Source organism: Phoxinus phoxinus, assembly GCF_949152265.1.
Source record: "Phoxinus phoxinus genome assembly, chromosome: 15".
Lineage (NCBI taxonomy): Eukaryota > Metazoa > Chordata > Actinopteri > Cypriniformes > Leuciscidae > Phoxinus > Phoxinus phoxinus.
In genome coordinates, this window is record NC_136890.1 from 8,765,389 (window position 1) to 8,784,229 (window position 18,841).

At 37.8% G+C, this 18,841-nt stretch overlaps 1 protein-coding gene across 1 annotated transcript in view; it reads left to right on the forward strand.

Annotated features, from left to right (window-relative positions):
* Positions 1–18,841, forward strand: part of qars1 (glutaminyl-tRNA synthetase 1) — a 46,435-nt gene that overhangs the window by 5,842 nt on the left and 21,752 nt on the right. Inside the window, exons 4-8 of the mRNA XM_079638673.1 lie at positions 4,199–4,274; positions 4,353–4,417; positions 4,538–4,591; positions 12,181–12,241; positions 18,613–18,684. Of these exons, the coding sequence (XP_079494799.1) occupies positions 4,199–4,274; positions 4,353–4,417; positions 4,538–4,591; positions 12,181–12,241; positions 18,613–18,684 (328 nt within the window). The remainder of the gene's footprint in view (positions 1–4,198; positions 4,275–4,352; positions 4,418–4,537; positions 4,592–12,180; positions 12,242–18,612; positions 18,685–18,841) is intronic.

An 18,841-nucleotide genomic window follows, 5' to 3' on the forward strand; every position in this document is an offset into this window, starting at 1 on the left:
CAATTTCGTAAAATCATCCTGGCATCATTACTCTTAATAAGGGTAAATGTATTTTTTGCTGTGTTGGGTATCACTGATTTATCTCCAAGAAGGCAAAGTCGTGGTTCTACAGGTAAATTAGACCCCATCCACTCTTCAAGTACTGCCAGAACTTTACACCAGAACTAAAGAACATTCCCAAATCATATGTAAATAAGTACCCTCTTCTTCATTACATTTCCAGCATAGATTATTTCCAGCTATCCCCATCCTGTAAAGTCTATGGTGTATAATAATATCTATGTAGTACTATTTTGTACTGAATGAATTTCCCCCTAGCTTCCCGTATATTCTTACCCATGTTAGATAGGATGTACCGCCAGTCATTATCATGGATATTAATCCCCAAATCCTTCTGCCATATTGTTTTCAGGTTATTACAGGTATCTGCAGTTACACTAAGCATTGATTTGTAACACATAGAAGCGTTCTGAGCTTCACGTGGCAACTGAAGATAGGCATAAACAGGGTTATCACTTGCATTAAATTTGTTCTTGACACAATATCTAATCTGCAGATACTTCAAAAGTTTTCTTGGCCCCCAATATTATATTTTTCACCAATTCAGAGTATGACATAATTCCGTTCTCATACAGATCACCAATTACAGTTACCCCTTTAAGCTGCCAATGTTTCCAAAACACCACTGCTTTACCTATACAAATTTCAGGGTTATTCCACAATGATGCTTATGACTGTTTATAATGTGTTGTCCTGCACACTTTATGAATTTTGCTCCAAACATGTCTTGAATGTATTGTCACTGGATTTGAGTCCCATTTATCTCCGGAGCATTGTGTAAAGAATGCTAATGGGATGAAATGGTGAGGCCAGTTTCTGTTCTATCTTGATCCAGTCCAACTCAGAATCTGTCTCGTCCCAATGTTTAGCCAGTTTGGCCATTTCAAAAGAGATATTATACATCCTCACATCAGGTAGTCCAAGGCCCCCTTTGTCTCTTGGGGAGGTCAACTTGCTAATTTTAATCCTCAGTCTTTTTCCTTCCCATAAAAAGTCCTTGATAATTTTGTCATATCTTTTTAAGATAGGGTCTGGAATGTTCACAGGTATCATCATGGATATATAATTGAACACCCATTTGTCCACATTATTTTGTATCTTTGACAGCAGTGATTCATAATTCAATAACATTATATCCTCCACGTAAAGTTAGCTTAGTAATATTAACTGCACCATGAAATGTGGAATATTGAATTTTGTTATATTATTAATGTAGACAATGTATAAAGGACTAATGGAATATAATTACAGTATTTAATAATCTATTTAGGCTACTGTTTTTCATACAAATACCATAGAACCCATAAAGTTACATTTTGCCATGATAGTGAGGTGCTATAGACTATGCCTGGTTTTATCTGTGGTTATCATGATCTAAATGCATGATACTGGATGACCAATGGTTAATTTTAATAAAACTCAGACAGTCAAAATATTACATTTTACCAAATAAAAATGGTCGTAACACTTTTTTTTAAAACAGATGTTACTGTTTTATTTTAATGAACTTACATTTAACATAGTAAATCTGCATCCTAACTGAAGCTAATACTACTGTCAACAAACTGTCAAATATGCGTTTCAATATTGCAGCCTGCACTGCAAACTATGCTGAAGATACGTGCCATCAAAGTCAGGCAACACAAACCTGTTTCAAGAATTGAAACAATATATCCATTAGCACATGCAGCAACTAAGAAATTAATTTTCCAATAAAGATATTTATTTTGGTAAGGAAAAAATACAAATGTTTGAATGTTCTACCTCAGATTTGTGAAATGTTCACCTGTTTGGCAAGTGTTTGTCATGATATGTAATGACAATAAAGAGTAGTTTAAAACCACAATTAACACTCTGGTTTCTACAACTTTCACTTAGGAGCAAAAATCTGTCTTTAAACTTGAAAGAAATAAAGATTTGACATTTATCGGGATAATTTTTTTTGGCCATATCGCCCAGCACTATCTAAAACTATTGTGAATAATAACGGGGACAATGGGCATCCTTGACGAGCACCTCTTGAAACTGTAAAAAATGGGGAAGTCATGCCATTTGTCATCACTGCCGCTCTAGGATTTTTATCTAACAAACTAACCCAAGACCTAAAAGTATGACCGAATCCAAAACTCGACAGGGTTGCGGCCAAAAAGCCCCACTCCACCCTGTTGAAAGCCTTTTTGGCATCTAAGGATGTAGCTGCGATCAGGGTGTTTTCTGAAGAATTTAGCCACATTAGATGAATTAGCCTTCTCATATTATCGGCTGATGACCTTCCTTTAATGAAGCCCACTTGGTCCTTCTAAATTATACTTGGTAGAACCTTTTCTAACCGTGAAGCTAACATTTTTGTCAACACCTTACAGTCCACATTAATAAGACTTACTGGCCTAAAATTAACCGGATCTGTTAAATCCCTATCTTTTTTAGGTATCAGTGTTATCTTCCATGAAAGTATTAGGCAATACTTCAGCTTCAAATGCCTCTATATAGACTTCTGTTAGAATTGGGGCCACTATGTTAACATACTTTCTAGAAAAAGCTGGAATTCAGCTGGAAACCCGTCCACCCCTGGTGATTTGCAGGATTTCATAGAGGTTATTGCAATTTTATTCTCCTCTTGTGTAATGGGAAGGTCTAGAGATTTCTGAAGGATCACGTGACACTGAATCATTTTCACTTCGAATGGAAGCATTACTCCAGTCTTCAGATTCAGACACCCTCTCGTCAGCTCCTGACCACAAAAAAAATATATATTTATTTTGTATATTACCAAAAAAAATTACCTTCCCCAATTTTTCAATTAATTCCCATAAATTCCTGTTAAGTTTCCAACTTGGAATATTTCCAAAATTCTCCAGATTAAGTTCTCACTAGTACTAGGATACTCGTTATTTTAGTTTTTGACATGATTTTGTGTGAATTAGGCTATGTTTACATGGAAACGATCTGAAGAGAAAACGCAAAAGTGCCGTTGCGTTATCACTTTTTATTCTGCGTTTAGACGAGCGTTATGGGGGGAAATCTGCTTGCAAATGGTGACGCAAAAGTGTGTGCAATTCGATGTAGTGTGCACTCCAGGCGGCTAGGTGGCAATGTGAAGCACTGAAAGTGAAAGAGCCGCTGACACAGTTCACATGTTTAATACGATAAAGCTGCTGTTTTAACCCTCGGTGCTCTTCGCGTGTCACTCAAAAATTTAAAAAAAATTAAAAAAATGTGTCAATGAAATTAATGCTATATTTTAGTTTGATGATGTTTTGTTATTTTCCTGTACTGGCGCATGCCTGTGACGTAAACGCGTACGCGACGCCTTCACTGTCTAGCAGACTTTTGCGTTTTTACCGTTTTTACCCTTTAGACGGGAACGCGATGGTGGAGCATTTTTAAGATTTCCCCTCTGGATGGTGGTTTCACTTTTTTGCGTTTTTAAGCCCCAAAAACGCTGTCGCCGTGTAAACGAAAGGCACATCCGAGAAAATACGTTCTCGTGTAAACAGGGCCTTAGTCCCATCAAGTGGAAGAAGATGTGAAAAAGAGCTCAGTTTAGAATTCTGAGACGCAACTTTCTGGGCACTCTTCGGATCTTTGCGCACGTAATGCTTACCACACAGCACACAAGACTTTCCACACAGCACACAAATACTGGATTGATCTCCCTTTTGCGTCTTCTTGTGCTTGAATATTTAAATTGTCAGGGCTTACACTATCGTGATGATGCAGCGCCGACCCGTCAACTGTCCTGAGCGTCGTTCATGTTTGTTCACATTAATGTATTGTTAGAATTCATAAAAATGTTACTGGCGTCACAGTTTCATATACTCACCAACTCTGATTTTTACTCTCATTTGGCTCTTGGCAAGTGTTAATTTTAGGCCCTAACTATAGGGAGTATTTCCAAATTAAAGTGCAGAAATATCAAGTACGGTAGTTAGTTTATAACTGTTCTCTATTGTCATATTTATTTTTATTTATTTAGTGGCCAATTATTGAAATTGTTTCCTCTCTATATTTTAGATAATTTTATAGTACTTTTATTAAAATTGAGTATAACACTATTAAAAAATGTTAAAAAATATGCTAGATTTTCATAGTTTCATAAGAATCCTTATCCGCCATTGACCTAATAACTATTCCACAGGTGGAACTAATTATCAAGAAACACAAAGATCAGCTGTCGGCAGAGAGATACCGCTTCAACATGGGAATACTCATGGGTGAGGCAGCATGGTCATATGTCATATGAGAGTCATGTGTTGTGCTGGTGAGGAATAGTGTCTGTTTGTGCTCTTCAGGTGAGGCCAGAGCCGCTCTCAAATGGGCTGATGGAAAGATTGTCAAGAATGAAGTGGATATGCAGGTTTGTGTGACAGTTTTACTACCTTGCTCTAATCAGTCTAAATCATTGTTAATGTTATAGTGAATATATGTTATATGTAATTATATAATGTTATATGTGAATATTTCTTTTGGCTTTTAGGTATTGCACCTTCTGGGTCCAAAAACTGAGGCAGATCTGGAGAAAAAGCCCAAGGTATATATTTTTTCAGTTCGTGTTTCTTGCTCGTTCTCGCTTCTCACGAGACTTACAATTTCTATCTTGCCGGGACGGTAGTCCCCAAGTTGCAAGGTTGGTTTTCCGCCTGGGAAGGCTGGGGGAAGCGGGGAAAATCACCAATATCACCAGAACAGGTTGTTTAACAATCCAAATGATTTCTAAACAGTTTTATTAAGTTAAAAAAGTTGCCAAGTTCTCCTTTAATACTGCAATATGCATCTGCTGCTGTGGCAAATGGCCAACAGCATGACAGGGTCTGCAAATGCTGCTCAAAACTACGGTACATGTTCCTCACCAAATTAATGAGAATGGTTTTTAATCTAAAAAAAGGGCTAGTAGGATTGTAAAACATTTGTGTTTGATCATTGAATTTAATTAAGTATTTAATAATCCAATATACCGACTAATACAACGTGTCACCAATGGCACCTCAGATGCATGCTTGTCAGAATGTGTGACTGTTGTGCACGCGTTCTTCCTGGAACAACACGCTGAAAACGGCTACTGAACCCAATGAATTCACAACGATTTAAAAAAATAGTGTTCTCATGTTATGTAATATGACAGTCCCACTCATCGTTATTATCAGCTGTTGTTACGACCCATCACTGATTTTAAAAGTCTAGGGAGTTTAGAAGGGAAACATTAGGCCACCCGTCAACAACCATTACCATTAAAACACTGGGGAAGCGATTGAGACCATCAGGAAACAGCAGAGTATATGAACACATTTATTGTGTGCAATAATCGGGCATAAATATATATATATCTATGTACATATAGATATATATATAAAGAGAGAACAAAGAAAACAGCAATTTAAACAAGTAATTATCATTTACAATCAGAACGAAAGAAAAGTCACGACAAAGAAAACTAATTATATTATACCCGATCTGGAAAGGAAAAAGGGAAAATTAGACAGTGCCAACACAACGAAAAGAATAAAACAAAAATAATCTTTCTAACCCATTTTAACTAACCTATCTATAAAGAAAAATGTAGAAAGAAAAAGTCTTCAACGTCCAGGACGTCCTATACTTCCCTACTCTACCTGCATAAAAACAAAAATCACAACAAATGGCACATGCAAATTCAAACTAAGTGTGCACAATGTACGTCACGTGACATAACTTGCCTATCCCTTTTCCTCTATCCAGCCAAACACAATGTTACCACTTTCAGCTCTTTTCAACAATAAAGGAAATAGGACGGCAAAGCACACTAACAAGACTTAAGTTATAACCCAAAACAAGCATAACAAAAAATACCGAGCGCACAATCAGGTCAAGTTCACAAAACAAAAGGCCGCCGCCTCTATTGAGGTTATGTGTCCTTTTGTAGTTCCCCGGGCTTCCGGTAACAATATGATTGGCTTTCGTCCTCCGACGTCAGTATGCCAAAACCCTCCCCTCAGCTGATTGACAGCAGAGGTGAACCAATCAGCACATCACCTGTAAAAGAGAAAGTAGAAACGGACAGCGACAGAAAACAATACAAAGAAACGAAAAACTACAAAGAACTTCCAAACCACACATCTTGATGTTACATAATAACGTAACAGCTGTGCATTGCTGTTTGAGCTGCACGTGCTGAATGAATACCGGTAAACTGGAGCACTTTGCTAGCGCGTTATTTAACTCAAAGAAACACTTGCTATATGTGATTAATCAGATATATACAAAATAAACATAATATTACAAATTATATCTGCACAAAATTACGAGAATGCACAAGTGAATTTGAACTAAGCTACGTGCCATTGAGAATGACGCTCTTCCTGGAGCAACGCGATACGGCAACTAAACCCAAATAATTAACAATGTTTTATTACAATATTGTTCTCTGTATAATGTTATGTAATATGACAGTCCCAATATAGTCATTATTAGTCGTGCATTGCCGTTTGAGCTGCGCGCGCTAAAGCTGAAGAGGATCACCTAGGGCTACACGATTTTGGCCAAAATGATAATCACGATTATTTTAATCAATATTGAGATCACGATCAACTCACGATTATTTGTTGATTTTAACCAAAACTAATTTTGTCACATTGGCTAATTATAACTCCATATTGTGCTACATTCCTGCTAATGTACAAACAAAACACACAAACACTTCAGGGAACTACACTGCGACCAAAATGGTCGCATATGCGACCTTTTGAAATGCCATTGCGACCCTAATTTTTAATGGGTCGCAAATGTATCACTGATTATTTTTGTACCTACCTTATGTTTTAGGCAATATGCTATGATTTACCATGAGCATTTATTAAAACAGAAATGTGTATTTTAAGAATACGTTTTATAACGTGCTCTGAGCATTCAACATGTAAGAGTGGAAATCTTTCAGGGGTTCAGACTGCAAGACTGCCGAGCGACTAAAGAAACGTTATTAGCAAGATGGTTTAAAGCTGTACATTTCTTGTCTGTTCCACTCACTGCCACTTATACCAATGACGGAAAATAAGTACAGTTACAATAGCTTCATACGTGGGAGAGCGTTGCTATAGACTAAAGAGAGTGATAGTATTGTATTGCACTATGTAGCACAAAAGTTAAGACCAAATCAAAACTAGCACACTAGCTGTAATCGAAAGATTTAATGACAAAATATGGTGATGGTTACACTTAAAATAGTTACAAAGTAGATTAATGAATTGATGATAACTTAAACCAAATAATCTTAACCAGCATGTAAATGTTACCTTAGAGATAGAATAGAGAGATAAAGAGAGAGAGAGAGAGAGAGAGAGAGATGAAGGAAGAGAGCCCACGAGAATGTGAGAGCCAGAGCTCCAGAAAAGGAAAAAAGGGGCAGAACAACAGTTTCAACCTAATTTATCCTTCTTGACCATGTGACTAAAACCCAAATTGTGAGACATTCAAAACTGACCTATCAGGTATTTACACTTCCCCCGTGCATACACAAACATCTTGGCCTACAGGTCTTGATCGTTATCAGAAACAGCAGGGAACCCCACTGTGTCTTTGGGCAAATGGTCATTGGAGGAGAAGGGGTCAAAAATAGTATTTCATTTCTCAGTTCATTTGAAATGTCTTGAATTATTTTCAGTCTTACAAACACATAAAGTTGGCTTCAGCCCCGCGACTTATAAAGTAATCGTGTTGATGTGCGCGTTTATATGTCACAAGTTTCACGCTGTTCGCGCATAACTATTCTCCTCTATTGGCTCTTTGTTTGTTTTAAACAGCAGACGTAATATTAATCCGTCTCTGGTCATGATTTGGAAACAATGAGCATTGAACCGTTTTGCCGTGCTGCTTATATTTATCACGCAGTAAAAACTGCCCCTCCCCGCGGCCAAAACCAGTCTTCTGTGGATGAGAATCCAAAACAAGGACTGGTGAGACGTGGTCCTGCTTCACTTCACAGACACTGAGTGAAATTTTGATTTGATTTGATTTACTTTATTAATCCCCAGGGGGAAATTTATATGTCACAGCAGTACAAAATGAGAATTTTAGAATGACGGGACACTCATTTATATGACACTTTCAACAGGAAGAACAGCTCGTTCCGCGCGTCATACGTCATTGTACATGCGCAGTCCTTTCAGTTTCGGTTTTCAATCCGATCAAGTGTTTAAATGTTCTCTCGATCGCATTACAAAAGGAATAAACCACCCCTTTCAATCCGATCGAAATTTCATTCGGATCGAGCTCAATCCAATCGATTAAGGTGTTTACATGAAGATTTTTTAGTCCGATTGAGCCGTCAATCCGATTATAAGTGTCCATGTAAGCGCAGCTTCATGTAAATTGAAGCTTCACAATGACAGTATGAAGCACGCGAAGTGTAGAGACGGGTACATATCCCATGACGCAGCAGCACTCCCCACTGCATTTCGGCGTCAAGCAAACCAAGCAAGTGAGGAATCTGAATTGATAATTAAGTTCAATGTAGCTTATAATATAGCCTTATTTGTGGCTTATTATATTTCACTTAAAGGGGTCATGACATGAGAAACCAAATTTGCCTTGATCTTTTGGTATATAAGAGGTCTTTGTACCATTAAAACGTCCTGCAAGTTTCATAGCTTAAGACGTCCTCCCCATTATAAACGAATAATTTATTTAATCAAGCTCTAAATACAGCTCGTTCTGGATCCATGGTAAGAAGTGACGTCACGGTACGAAGTGACGTACCAGCGTTTGCATATGACCGCCTCCAGCGCAAGACAGCTACGCTTTAAGCGCAAGACAACTACGCTCATTTCGTATCGTTGTCGCGCCCGCGCGCCGTGCGCCTCACAAGTGTTCAGTCGACGGAGAGCGAGTGGGTCTGTGTGTACAGGGAGATTACGACGCCGCAGATGTGCTGTTCCTGGCTGTGGACAAACTACATCTTTGAATACGCTGCGAAAGATCCAGTCGGCAGGGAAAAATGGATGCACTTTATTTTTTGCGGACGTCTCAGTCACGGCAGTGTTAGTTTAAGCGTTTGTTCTATACATTTGAAGGATGACTGTTTTGAGACTGTTTTGAGCTTTGCCAGAAAACTGTTGCTCAAAGATAAGTCCGTGCCGTCTATTCTGGGCTCAACAACGACGACGCAAACTGTAAGTAATGTATTTAAAACTTTAAACTACTTTTTAAATACGCTGAAAGATCCAGTCGTCAGGGAAAAATGGATGCACTTTATTTTTTGCGGACGTCCCAGTCACGGCAGTGTTCTATACATTTGAAGGATGACTGTTTTGAGGAAAAAATCCCAATATGATGATTGGCTTTGCCAGAAAACGGTTGCTCAAAGATAAGTCCGTGCCGACTATGGGCTCAATGACGACGACGCAAACTTACTTTTTACCATGGCTAATATAAACATATTTGTATAAGAGAATCTTGAAAATATGTCGCCTTTCTAGTAGGCCTAACGTTACATGTGATAGAAAATTAAAAATGTTGCCTTTATCAATGCTGCATCTTCAAAGATGGCCTGTGCATGCATTTTTGTCCGTGGTACACCCTATCATTTCATTGGAATTAGTTAAATAATGTTAAACTGTTAGCAAATGAAGCTATAAGATAATTATGCAACAATAATCCGTTTTCAAGTGTCTCGGGTTAATTTTTTTTTATTATTTCAAAATAGTTTCACTTTCCATGTGGACACGGGCTGATCCAGTCTTCGTTGTTGTGGTGATGCTTCATTTTCCTCTGATTCCGGCTCAAACATATAAGGTTTTATCATTGCAAGAGCCATCGCTTCGCATGCATCACCCGCTATTAAACAGTTACGCCGAATCCGCAAATGTTCTGGCTGGGGGCGTTAATAATTGATGCATGGGCACTGACGTTAGCCAATCATAACAGTGGGCGTTAACACTGAACTCTTAAAGGGGAAACACCCCCAAAACAGACTGTTTGAATCAGAGGATGAGAAACAGGGTGGGAAAAGGTCATAAATCACTACATTTTAAAAGTTTTTTGTAAAAAAAAACTATAGTAATACTATAATTGCACCTAAGGGAACATAATAATAAAATAAAAAAAACCATGTCATGACCCCTTTAATTGTGAAGTGGACATGCATTGTTTTGTTTTTTTTGTATCTTTAATACCGAATAGTCAATAGCTGTTGAAAATATATTATTTTATGGATTATATTTATTTTATTTTTCCTTAAGAGTTCAGGAGTCTGCCCATCTGTGCCAACCATAGCATGTTGAAATCCAAAAGAAATTCATTTAGCACATTGTGTACTGTATTTTCTATTGCATTAAATCTATCCCAACCACTGTTAAAGAAAACAAGAAGGCATGTGGTTTAAAAGATGGCAAGTAAAATAAAAAGCACATCTGTATGCAATACAGTTTCATTATTGTTCATTATTATCCAGAGCGGCTTACTATAAATAATTTGTGCGACCAAATCATGTTTTGCGCCAGTAACTGAAAAAGTTAGTAGCGCAAGTGCCACCAGTGGAAAAGGTTAGTGTAGTTCCCTGCACTTTAACATTTCATGTAGCTATACCATCACATCGCCTAGTCAGGCCAGTTGAATATTTTGCTGCATTTTCTTCAAAGGCAGTCTTTGCAGGTATAACCATCTTCCTCTCAGATGCCATTATCCTCTCCACAGCTCTTGTGGTACCATGACTTGCACTGACAACATCCCGATGTCGGTGAATAAAATTCAGAGTCATTGTTATTTGACGCTTAAGAAACGTAAAACCTGGTTCTGGTACAGGGTCAGTGATTAGTTGTAAAATCTTACTGCATAAATTCAATCTTATTTAATCCTCCATATGTTTGTGGTCGAATTAATTATATTTATAAAACAATAGTTCAAAACAAGACTTTTGTAGTACTGATTATTGCAGTCCATTAATTGAACTTCCATGCCTCTTATTCCTTATTCCTACGCCTCATGACGTTTTGCTCGAATTATGGGTGTAACTTCCGTTAAACTGTAAACAATCAGTGAAAGGTTCGCTCTATGAACGCAATACGTTAAAAAATCTACTCACTCTTCAACCATCGAAAATTTTAAAGGAAATTTAAAAGTGTAAAAGCATCAACAAGGTACTTTCAACAGACCAAATAAGCCCAAAAGCGTGAGTCTTTGGTTAAATATCACTGTAGTAATATATGTATTATGCAACTTATGTTGCCCTAATCAAAAATGTTCATTAACTTTAGCATTACGTGATTCTATTTCAAAGTGATTTCCGTCATTTTGACATATTATAAATTGCATTTTTCCTGTGAAAACAAACCTGGAAAGAGACGTGATGATTTGAGGAGAATAACGAGAGATTCTTTGTGCATTCCAGTGAATAATTAATGGAATATATCGTAAATTAAATTCGGGAGTACAGACCACAAATGTGTCCTTTTTCATACTTTTACAGCGGATTCCAAAGGGAAAAAAGAAAATAATCACGAGGAAATGAAAGCAGCGACTGAAAAAGAGCTCTTGCCGTAGATATTCCTGTTATAACATGTCACGTTAAAATACCAAGTATAACGTTATTCTCATGATGCCTGAAAATAAATCATGAAGGAAAACTGACAGTTATCCAGTCAAACTGACGGATCAGCTTTATTTGTAGGGCAACCTTAGGATTTGTAGGGCCACCCGATGTCGTATAGGTCATACAAGTTTGACTCATGCTTTTTTGCTTAAAGGTGAAAACCCAACTTTATGCATGTTTTGTACGATTTCCCTCTCTGTTAAACATATTTTATCGGACTGTCCTGGGTATAATACAAGTAGAATGGTCTTTTATGAAGTTATTTCTCTTAAGGACTTACCGGTATGTAGTAAGATTATGCCTGAAAATGGTTTGGATTTTTTATCATATGTTAATTTTAAAAAATAATAATAATATGACTTGTTGTGTTTGTTTGCTTGGTTTTATTGTATTTATATGATATTTGTATTTTTGTAATTACATTTTTGCCATGAAAATAGCCTTCTATACTGACATGGCATTAAATAAAACAATATATCTATCTATTGCAGATAATTATGTAGTTATGTCAACTATGCAGCTGTGAAATGTGCTGCCTTTTTTCTTTTTCTTTTTTATCACAGGCAGCCAAAACCAAAGCTGCAGAGAAAGATGTGAAGATTGAGCAGGTTTCTGAAGTAAACGGTAAGACAGAAAGCTATGAGACATTTTTTTTTACTGCACTTTAATGTGATTTATGCATTTTTAGTTTTGTTAGTGAAATGCTGCTTTAGGGGCTAGGCTTAGGCATTATGACAATATATATTGTGGCGATGATATGAAGTTTCTATTGATAGAGGTTTCTTCAATAGTCTTGGAGACGTTGCCACAGTTCTTTTGGATTTAGTCTGTCGCAGTTTTTTCTGTTTCTTCAAGTAATCCCATATGGACTCGATGATGGTGAGATCAGATCTCCTTGTGCATACAAAAATCTCACTGGATTATTTCCGATTAATGACAAAATAAATGTGACACTACAGCAAAAGCTACCATTAACTGTCTTAAAGCAGGACTATGCAGTTTCGGGAATTTCTTTGCTGTATTCTCGCTTTTTGCTCGCAGGTTTCTCTATAGAGCTCCCCCTACAGCTTCGGAATAGATAATTGATAACACTGTTGAAAAACTTGTTGTCGACCCTCAGATACCAGAGGCTATTGATCAACGACATCAAAGCAGATGGGACATTCTTTAAAGGGATAGTTCACTTTAAAATGAAAATTCTGTCATCATATACTCACCCTCAAGTTGTTTCAAACCTGTATGAATTTCTTTCTTCTGCTGAACACAAAGTAAGATAATTAGAAGAATGTCAGTAACCAAACAGTTAACTGGTCCCATTGACTTCCATAGTATTTTTTTTTTCCTACTATGGAAGTCAATGGGACCAGTTAACTGTTTGGTTACTGACATTCTTCAAAATATCTTCCTTTGTGTTCAGCAGAAGAAAGAAATTCATACAGGTTTGAAACAACTTGAGGGTGAGTATATGATGACAGAATTTTCCTTTTAAAGTTGAACTATCCCTTTATAACGTCTTCTTCATTCGGGTTCGAACAGCACGAGGGAGTGCAATAATGACAGAATTTTAGCAGATTTCTTTTTGCCGTAAAGCAATTCGTTACATCGCGAGACCTGATATCACGCGATACACGGGCGGCCTGCCGGCCCAAAGTTGCAAGTTTTCCGCTCACAGGCGATAGGGGGGTGCGAGACGACCACCATTCAACCCGAAAAAACTAATATAACCATTCCAATGACTCCGAAGCTGTTCAGTTAAGGTAAAAAAAACAGTCTGGAATGCTGCTTGATACTGCAAACTGGTATTTGTAAAACTTTTTTTTGATCATATTCTCATTTTTTCACTATGTTCTATTTATTTACCTATAGCTAATGAATCGTAAGTTTCACACAGTCACAGGAAATGGCTTACTTAATTTAAGGTGTATATTAGGTCCGTGTGTTAGGTCACAGTGACAGCAATGTCATTTTCTAATATAATTCTTCTGTCTATGCTGATAATGTTACTTAATGTTACTTGCAGGTTAACCACCACTGTCGATTAATGGGTACATAAATCACTCAAGATATGTATGTCATTTTTAAAATGTCTCAAAAATGGTCTTAAATACCAGTTTTTTACGTTTTTGGTATTAACGTTTTTTTTCACGCAATTCGGTGATGACGTCACGTTGGGGAGACGTGGAGGAAAGGTAGCCTGATGGCCGTCAAAGCCGATGAAATGCATGGTCCGAGGAGAATGAGTGGAGAGTTGGTGAAGTGTCCTGGTGAGTTGCTATCATTTAGCAACGCAGCAATGAGATAACGACACATATTTTTTTACTGTCATTGAATAGCACCGAGTGAAAAATCAACGTTTTCTTTATAGTGGCGGTGATCATGACGTTAGTTCAGATAAGTAACGTTACCGCTAGCCTTTGTCATAGTACTGGTAAAATTTGTCTTTGTCATCTAGAAATAGAAGGCATCGTGCTAGCTATATGGGCGTTTCTAAGCGTTTCTCTTCCTTCCGGTGAAAATGTTGTTGCAAACGTAGCCGCCGCACGTCTGTTTGGCAGGTGCTCACGCGGGCGGTGCCGTCCCGTGGAAACTGCGTTGGAAAGCTTGTGCTGTAGGGCAGTGAGTGCGTTTTGGTCGCTGGTCGAGGAGCTCACCCCGCGACCAGATGTGACTGAATGCTGAATGCATGCTGCCTGAATCCGTTTGTGCTGAAGATAGCATACACACATCTCAGGATCATGGTCCCCTTCAAGCCAGCACGCACGAGTAGCCTATGTTAATTGTTTGTTTACTTTTTTCACGAAGTCTTATGAACCAACTTAAACAGAGTTATAGATGTGTTGTATAGACCATGATCATGTTCTATGATCTGCGCTATCTGAATACTCTCGTCTACTACTCGTCTCTCTAGTCACTCTCAACGCTCTCCAGGCGGGCTTTGGTAAACTCTCTCCCCAATGTGACGTCATGGAATGCATTGTGGCGGAAAGGAGAATCGTTGCCGCTGTAAGATAGTACCTACTTTTTCGTATTATATTCCGTTTTGTGATGCCCAACAACATAAAATACAATGGATAACAGTTTAAATGTTCATTACCAACAAGCAAATTGCACAAATTCGTTGAAAAATTGTACCTGCAACACGGCCTTTAAACATCAAAAGAGAAAATCACTCACTGCTCTTGACTGAACAACTTAAAGGGATAGTTCACTTTGAAATTAATTTTTTATATGTTTTAGCTTACCTCAAGGGCATCCAATATGTAGGTGTCTTTGTTTCCACAGTATTTTAAATTTTTATATTTTTAGGTCAAACCGTTGTTGTCTGACAGTCATATCATGCAGGTCTATGGGGTCCACCTCAAAGAGCATGCACAGAGAAGTCAAAATTAAACATGATTTAGGGTGTATTCACACCTGCCTTGTTTGGTTCGATTGAATCGAACTCTAGTTCGTTTCCCCCCTTGGTGCGGACCTTTTGGGCAGGTGTGAATACAGCAATCGAACTCGGGTGCGGACCAAACAATCGAACCGAGACCCAGCTGAAGTGGTGGTCTCGGTACGGTTCCAAACGAACTCTGGTACGGTTCGTTTACGATGTGAACATGAACCGACCCAATATCGGCCCAATATCAATATCGACCCAATATTGTTCGTTCAAGTGCGAAAGAGAATTCCATTCCGGCGCGCTGTCTGGCCACTACTGTTGCGCGTCTTTCTGCGCGTCGTGTGTGCATCATTGGCAGTGTTGTGCATGAACGCGTTCAATGAACGACGTTCATATTTTCGCCGAACGCTGAACTGAACGAATCACTTTTCATACAATGAACGTGAACGAGAGATTTTTCGAGAGAACTCATCTGATTTTTTGTACATAGCATAGCCTATTTGTTAGGATTTTAGTATCATAATGATTAGGCTAATAAATGCACGCACAATTATCCGTGAACTTGATTTAAACAAATGCCTTTCAACTTGTGTGTGCAAAATTTAGAATTAAATTAATGTGCAGAAATTTGTACAAATAGAGAGTAGGATATGTAGGCCTACTATACTGTTGTAGCCATTAAAAAAGCGCGTTTCATATTTGTTAAAATATTATAATGTTATTTTTTTCCCATTTATGTTGATTTATGAAAAGTGAACAGCACGACCGAGATAGGATGCGCAATATGAGACATGGAGCGGGTCAGACATGATTTTGACCGTTGAAGTTGAAGTTGTTATAGAAAGCCTTTCTTTAAAGTGAATTTCGTTTTGTATAAATTGTATCTTAATTTTAATCAATTTTTCATCAACCAATTGCCTAATGAATAGGCCGACGAAACAAATATAACGGAGGCGCCCGCGCACTCACTTGCGTTGCACGTGAACTAGAGCACATCCTAACTTAACGAAACTCAGTGTATGCCTCACACAGACATGACAAATACAACAAATACACAAAGCTTGAAATGTCTTTAAACGAAATAATTCAAAACGAAAAAGGCTACTCTCTGATTATGTAATCCATTATTAGGCTTATTTATGTGCATTTCTCTCTATAAGCGCGTTCACACGGAGATGGCGATCGTCAACTTCATCTTTGCAGCCGAGTCGACACTTTTAGAGAAAACACTTGTTTATTAATAAAAATCAATACACGCGTCACCGGATTAATAATAGCCTACATCTTTGTTAAAATAATTTAACAAATGAACGTGAACTTAGTTCATTTAAAAAAAAAAAGAACTATGAACATGAACTAGTTCATTATCTGAACTTTGAGCTAGTTCTTTTTAAGTATGAACTGGCACAACACTGATCATTGGAGTGGAATGAATGAATGAGTGTGTGCGCATCAGGACATTCACATACAGAGCGTTCTCTTTAGTCTAATCGCGCATAAATGCTTTAAAAGCATTTGCATGAATACGAGTTCATATAATGTAACGATAGTTACAATACAGGGATGGTGGGTGTGGGGGGGGTGCTGCGTTAATTTACGTTAAACTGGTCAAACTTAAATCACAAGCGTTAACGTTGACAGCACTTGTTAGCAGTAGCCTATATACAATACGAATCTCATTATTTGAATGTGTGAACATAGCCCCTCTCTATGAATCTAAACTTTATACTTTATACCCACTGTCAGCATCCCATGGTAGGCGCACATGAGAGCATGTTCTCTCCGCCGGAACCGCAGCACATCGTCGTCTTCTCAAAATCCGAATTATAACATCGTATAGATGACATTGTGTCATATGATACTCATTAGTTTCTTCATATTGCGTTTGTAGAGAATAACACAAAAACAGTAAAAGAACAAATATTGCAGTACGAAATATCTCCAAATTTATTTTTATTTATTTTTTATTTTTTTATATCTCCGAGCCTTTTTTTTTTTGCACTTCCTGATTTCTCTACTTGAGAATCCTTGTCCAATGAATGGACGACCTTAGCACACGTGTGGTTTTGTTTACACATTTTGGTTCACTTGCAAAAAGAGCAGTGTGAAAGCGAACCGTACCAAACAAAAAAACAAAACAAATTATTTGGTCTGGACCAAAGCAAGTGAACTATCGGACTTTCCTGGTGTGAATACACCCTTAATGACTCGTAAATGTAAGTACACATTGATGGCCTAAGACACGAAACGAGCGGTTTGTGTGAGAAAACGAACAGTATTTATATCGTTTTTACCTCTTGTAATCAGTCGCGTCCACGTACTCTGAGGGCGCGGGCGCTTCCTTCTGTGTGACGTGTACGCAGACTGGTGCATAGATATATATACACTAGATGTCGCATTAAAGACATTCGTTCCAATGAACTGCCGTAGCCAAGGCGACATCTAGTGTATACATCTATGCACCAGTCTGCGCACACGTCACACACCAGGATGCGCTCGCGCCCTCAGATCACTTTGGACGTGGCTGTGTTACAAGAGGTAAAAACGATATAAATACTGTTCGTTTTCTCACACAAACCGCTCGTTTTGTGTCTTAGGCCATCGATGTGTACTTACATTTACGAGTCATTAAGTCATGTTTAATTTGGACTTCTCTGTGCATGCTCTTTGAGGTGGACCCCATAGACCTGCATGATATGAATGTCAGACAACAACGGTTTGACCTAAAAATATCAAAATTGAAAATACTGTGGAAACAAAGACACCTACATCTTGGATGCCCTTGAGGTAAGCTAAAACATATCAAAAATTAATTTCAAAGTGAACTATCCCTTTAAGTAGCTTTAATAAGAATCAATGTATATGTAATTCATACAGCGAAGACTGCAGTGTTTTATTGTTAAATAGACCTCAAAACTTAATGTACTGAAGAAATCTGGTGAAAAAAATTAACTGATCTTGAACTTTTGTCAAAGTATGCTCACTCTTTCACATGTAGTATGGTTTGTTCAAATTATACTGATTTGAATAAACCCCCTATCTTTAATTTTGAAACATTGACATTTAGTTTTCCCATGCCATTTGTGCTATTGTACTTTTTGAAATATGTGATGGATGATAATGTTCGAATGATGTGATGGGGAATGTCATTCCAAATTTTAGAGTATATAGAAAAAGGATTTCTGACCATAGTAGTTTTTGTATGGGGGAACTGGAATGAGTGCCTGTGAGACTGACCTAGTGAAGCGTAGTGGTCTCATATTGTGTGTCGGAAGAAGAACTGTAAGTGCTGGTGAAGGGCTATTTTGAATCTGACACATGGACTTGCATTAAAGAGGTAATTCACTCTAAAATGAAAATTGTCATAATTTATTCACCCTCGTGTCATTCCTGCATGACCTTTTCTTCTGTAACCAAAGGTTTGGTGAACATAGACTGCTATTTTATGGACAACAAAAGGATTTCTCAGATAATTTTTTGTTGATATTTAGTTTTTTTGTTTATATTTTTGGATGAACTATCCCTTTAAAGGAGGGTGTAAAACCACCTTGCACCCTAACATATTTTCTTCTTAAAATGTAAAAGTCTATTTCCGTCTTTCTCTCTCTAGGTGAAGGAAAAACAGAAGGGAAATCATTGATGGAGCAGCTGAGAGGAGAGGCGCTGAAGTTCCATAAGCCAGGTGAGAGTGTTGACATATCGGTGTCCAGTTCGCTACATAGGGTGCTACTACATTGCTTATTTGTGCATCTCCTCTTTCTTTCCGTGCTTTTTTTTCTTTCTTTTTAACTCCACCCCCCTTGGAAGGATGCAGGGAAAGAAAATGAGGACGGAGGAAT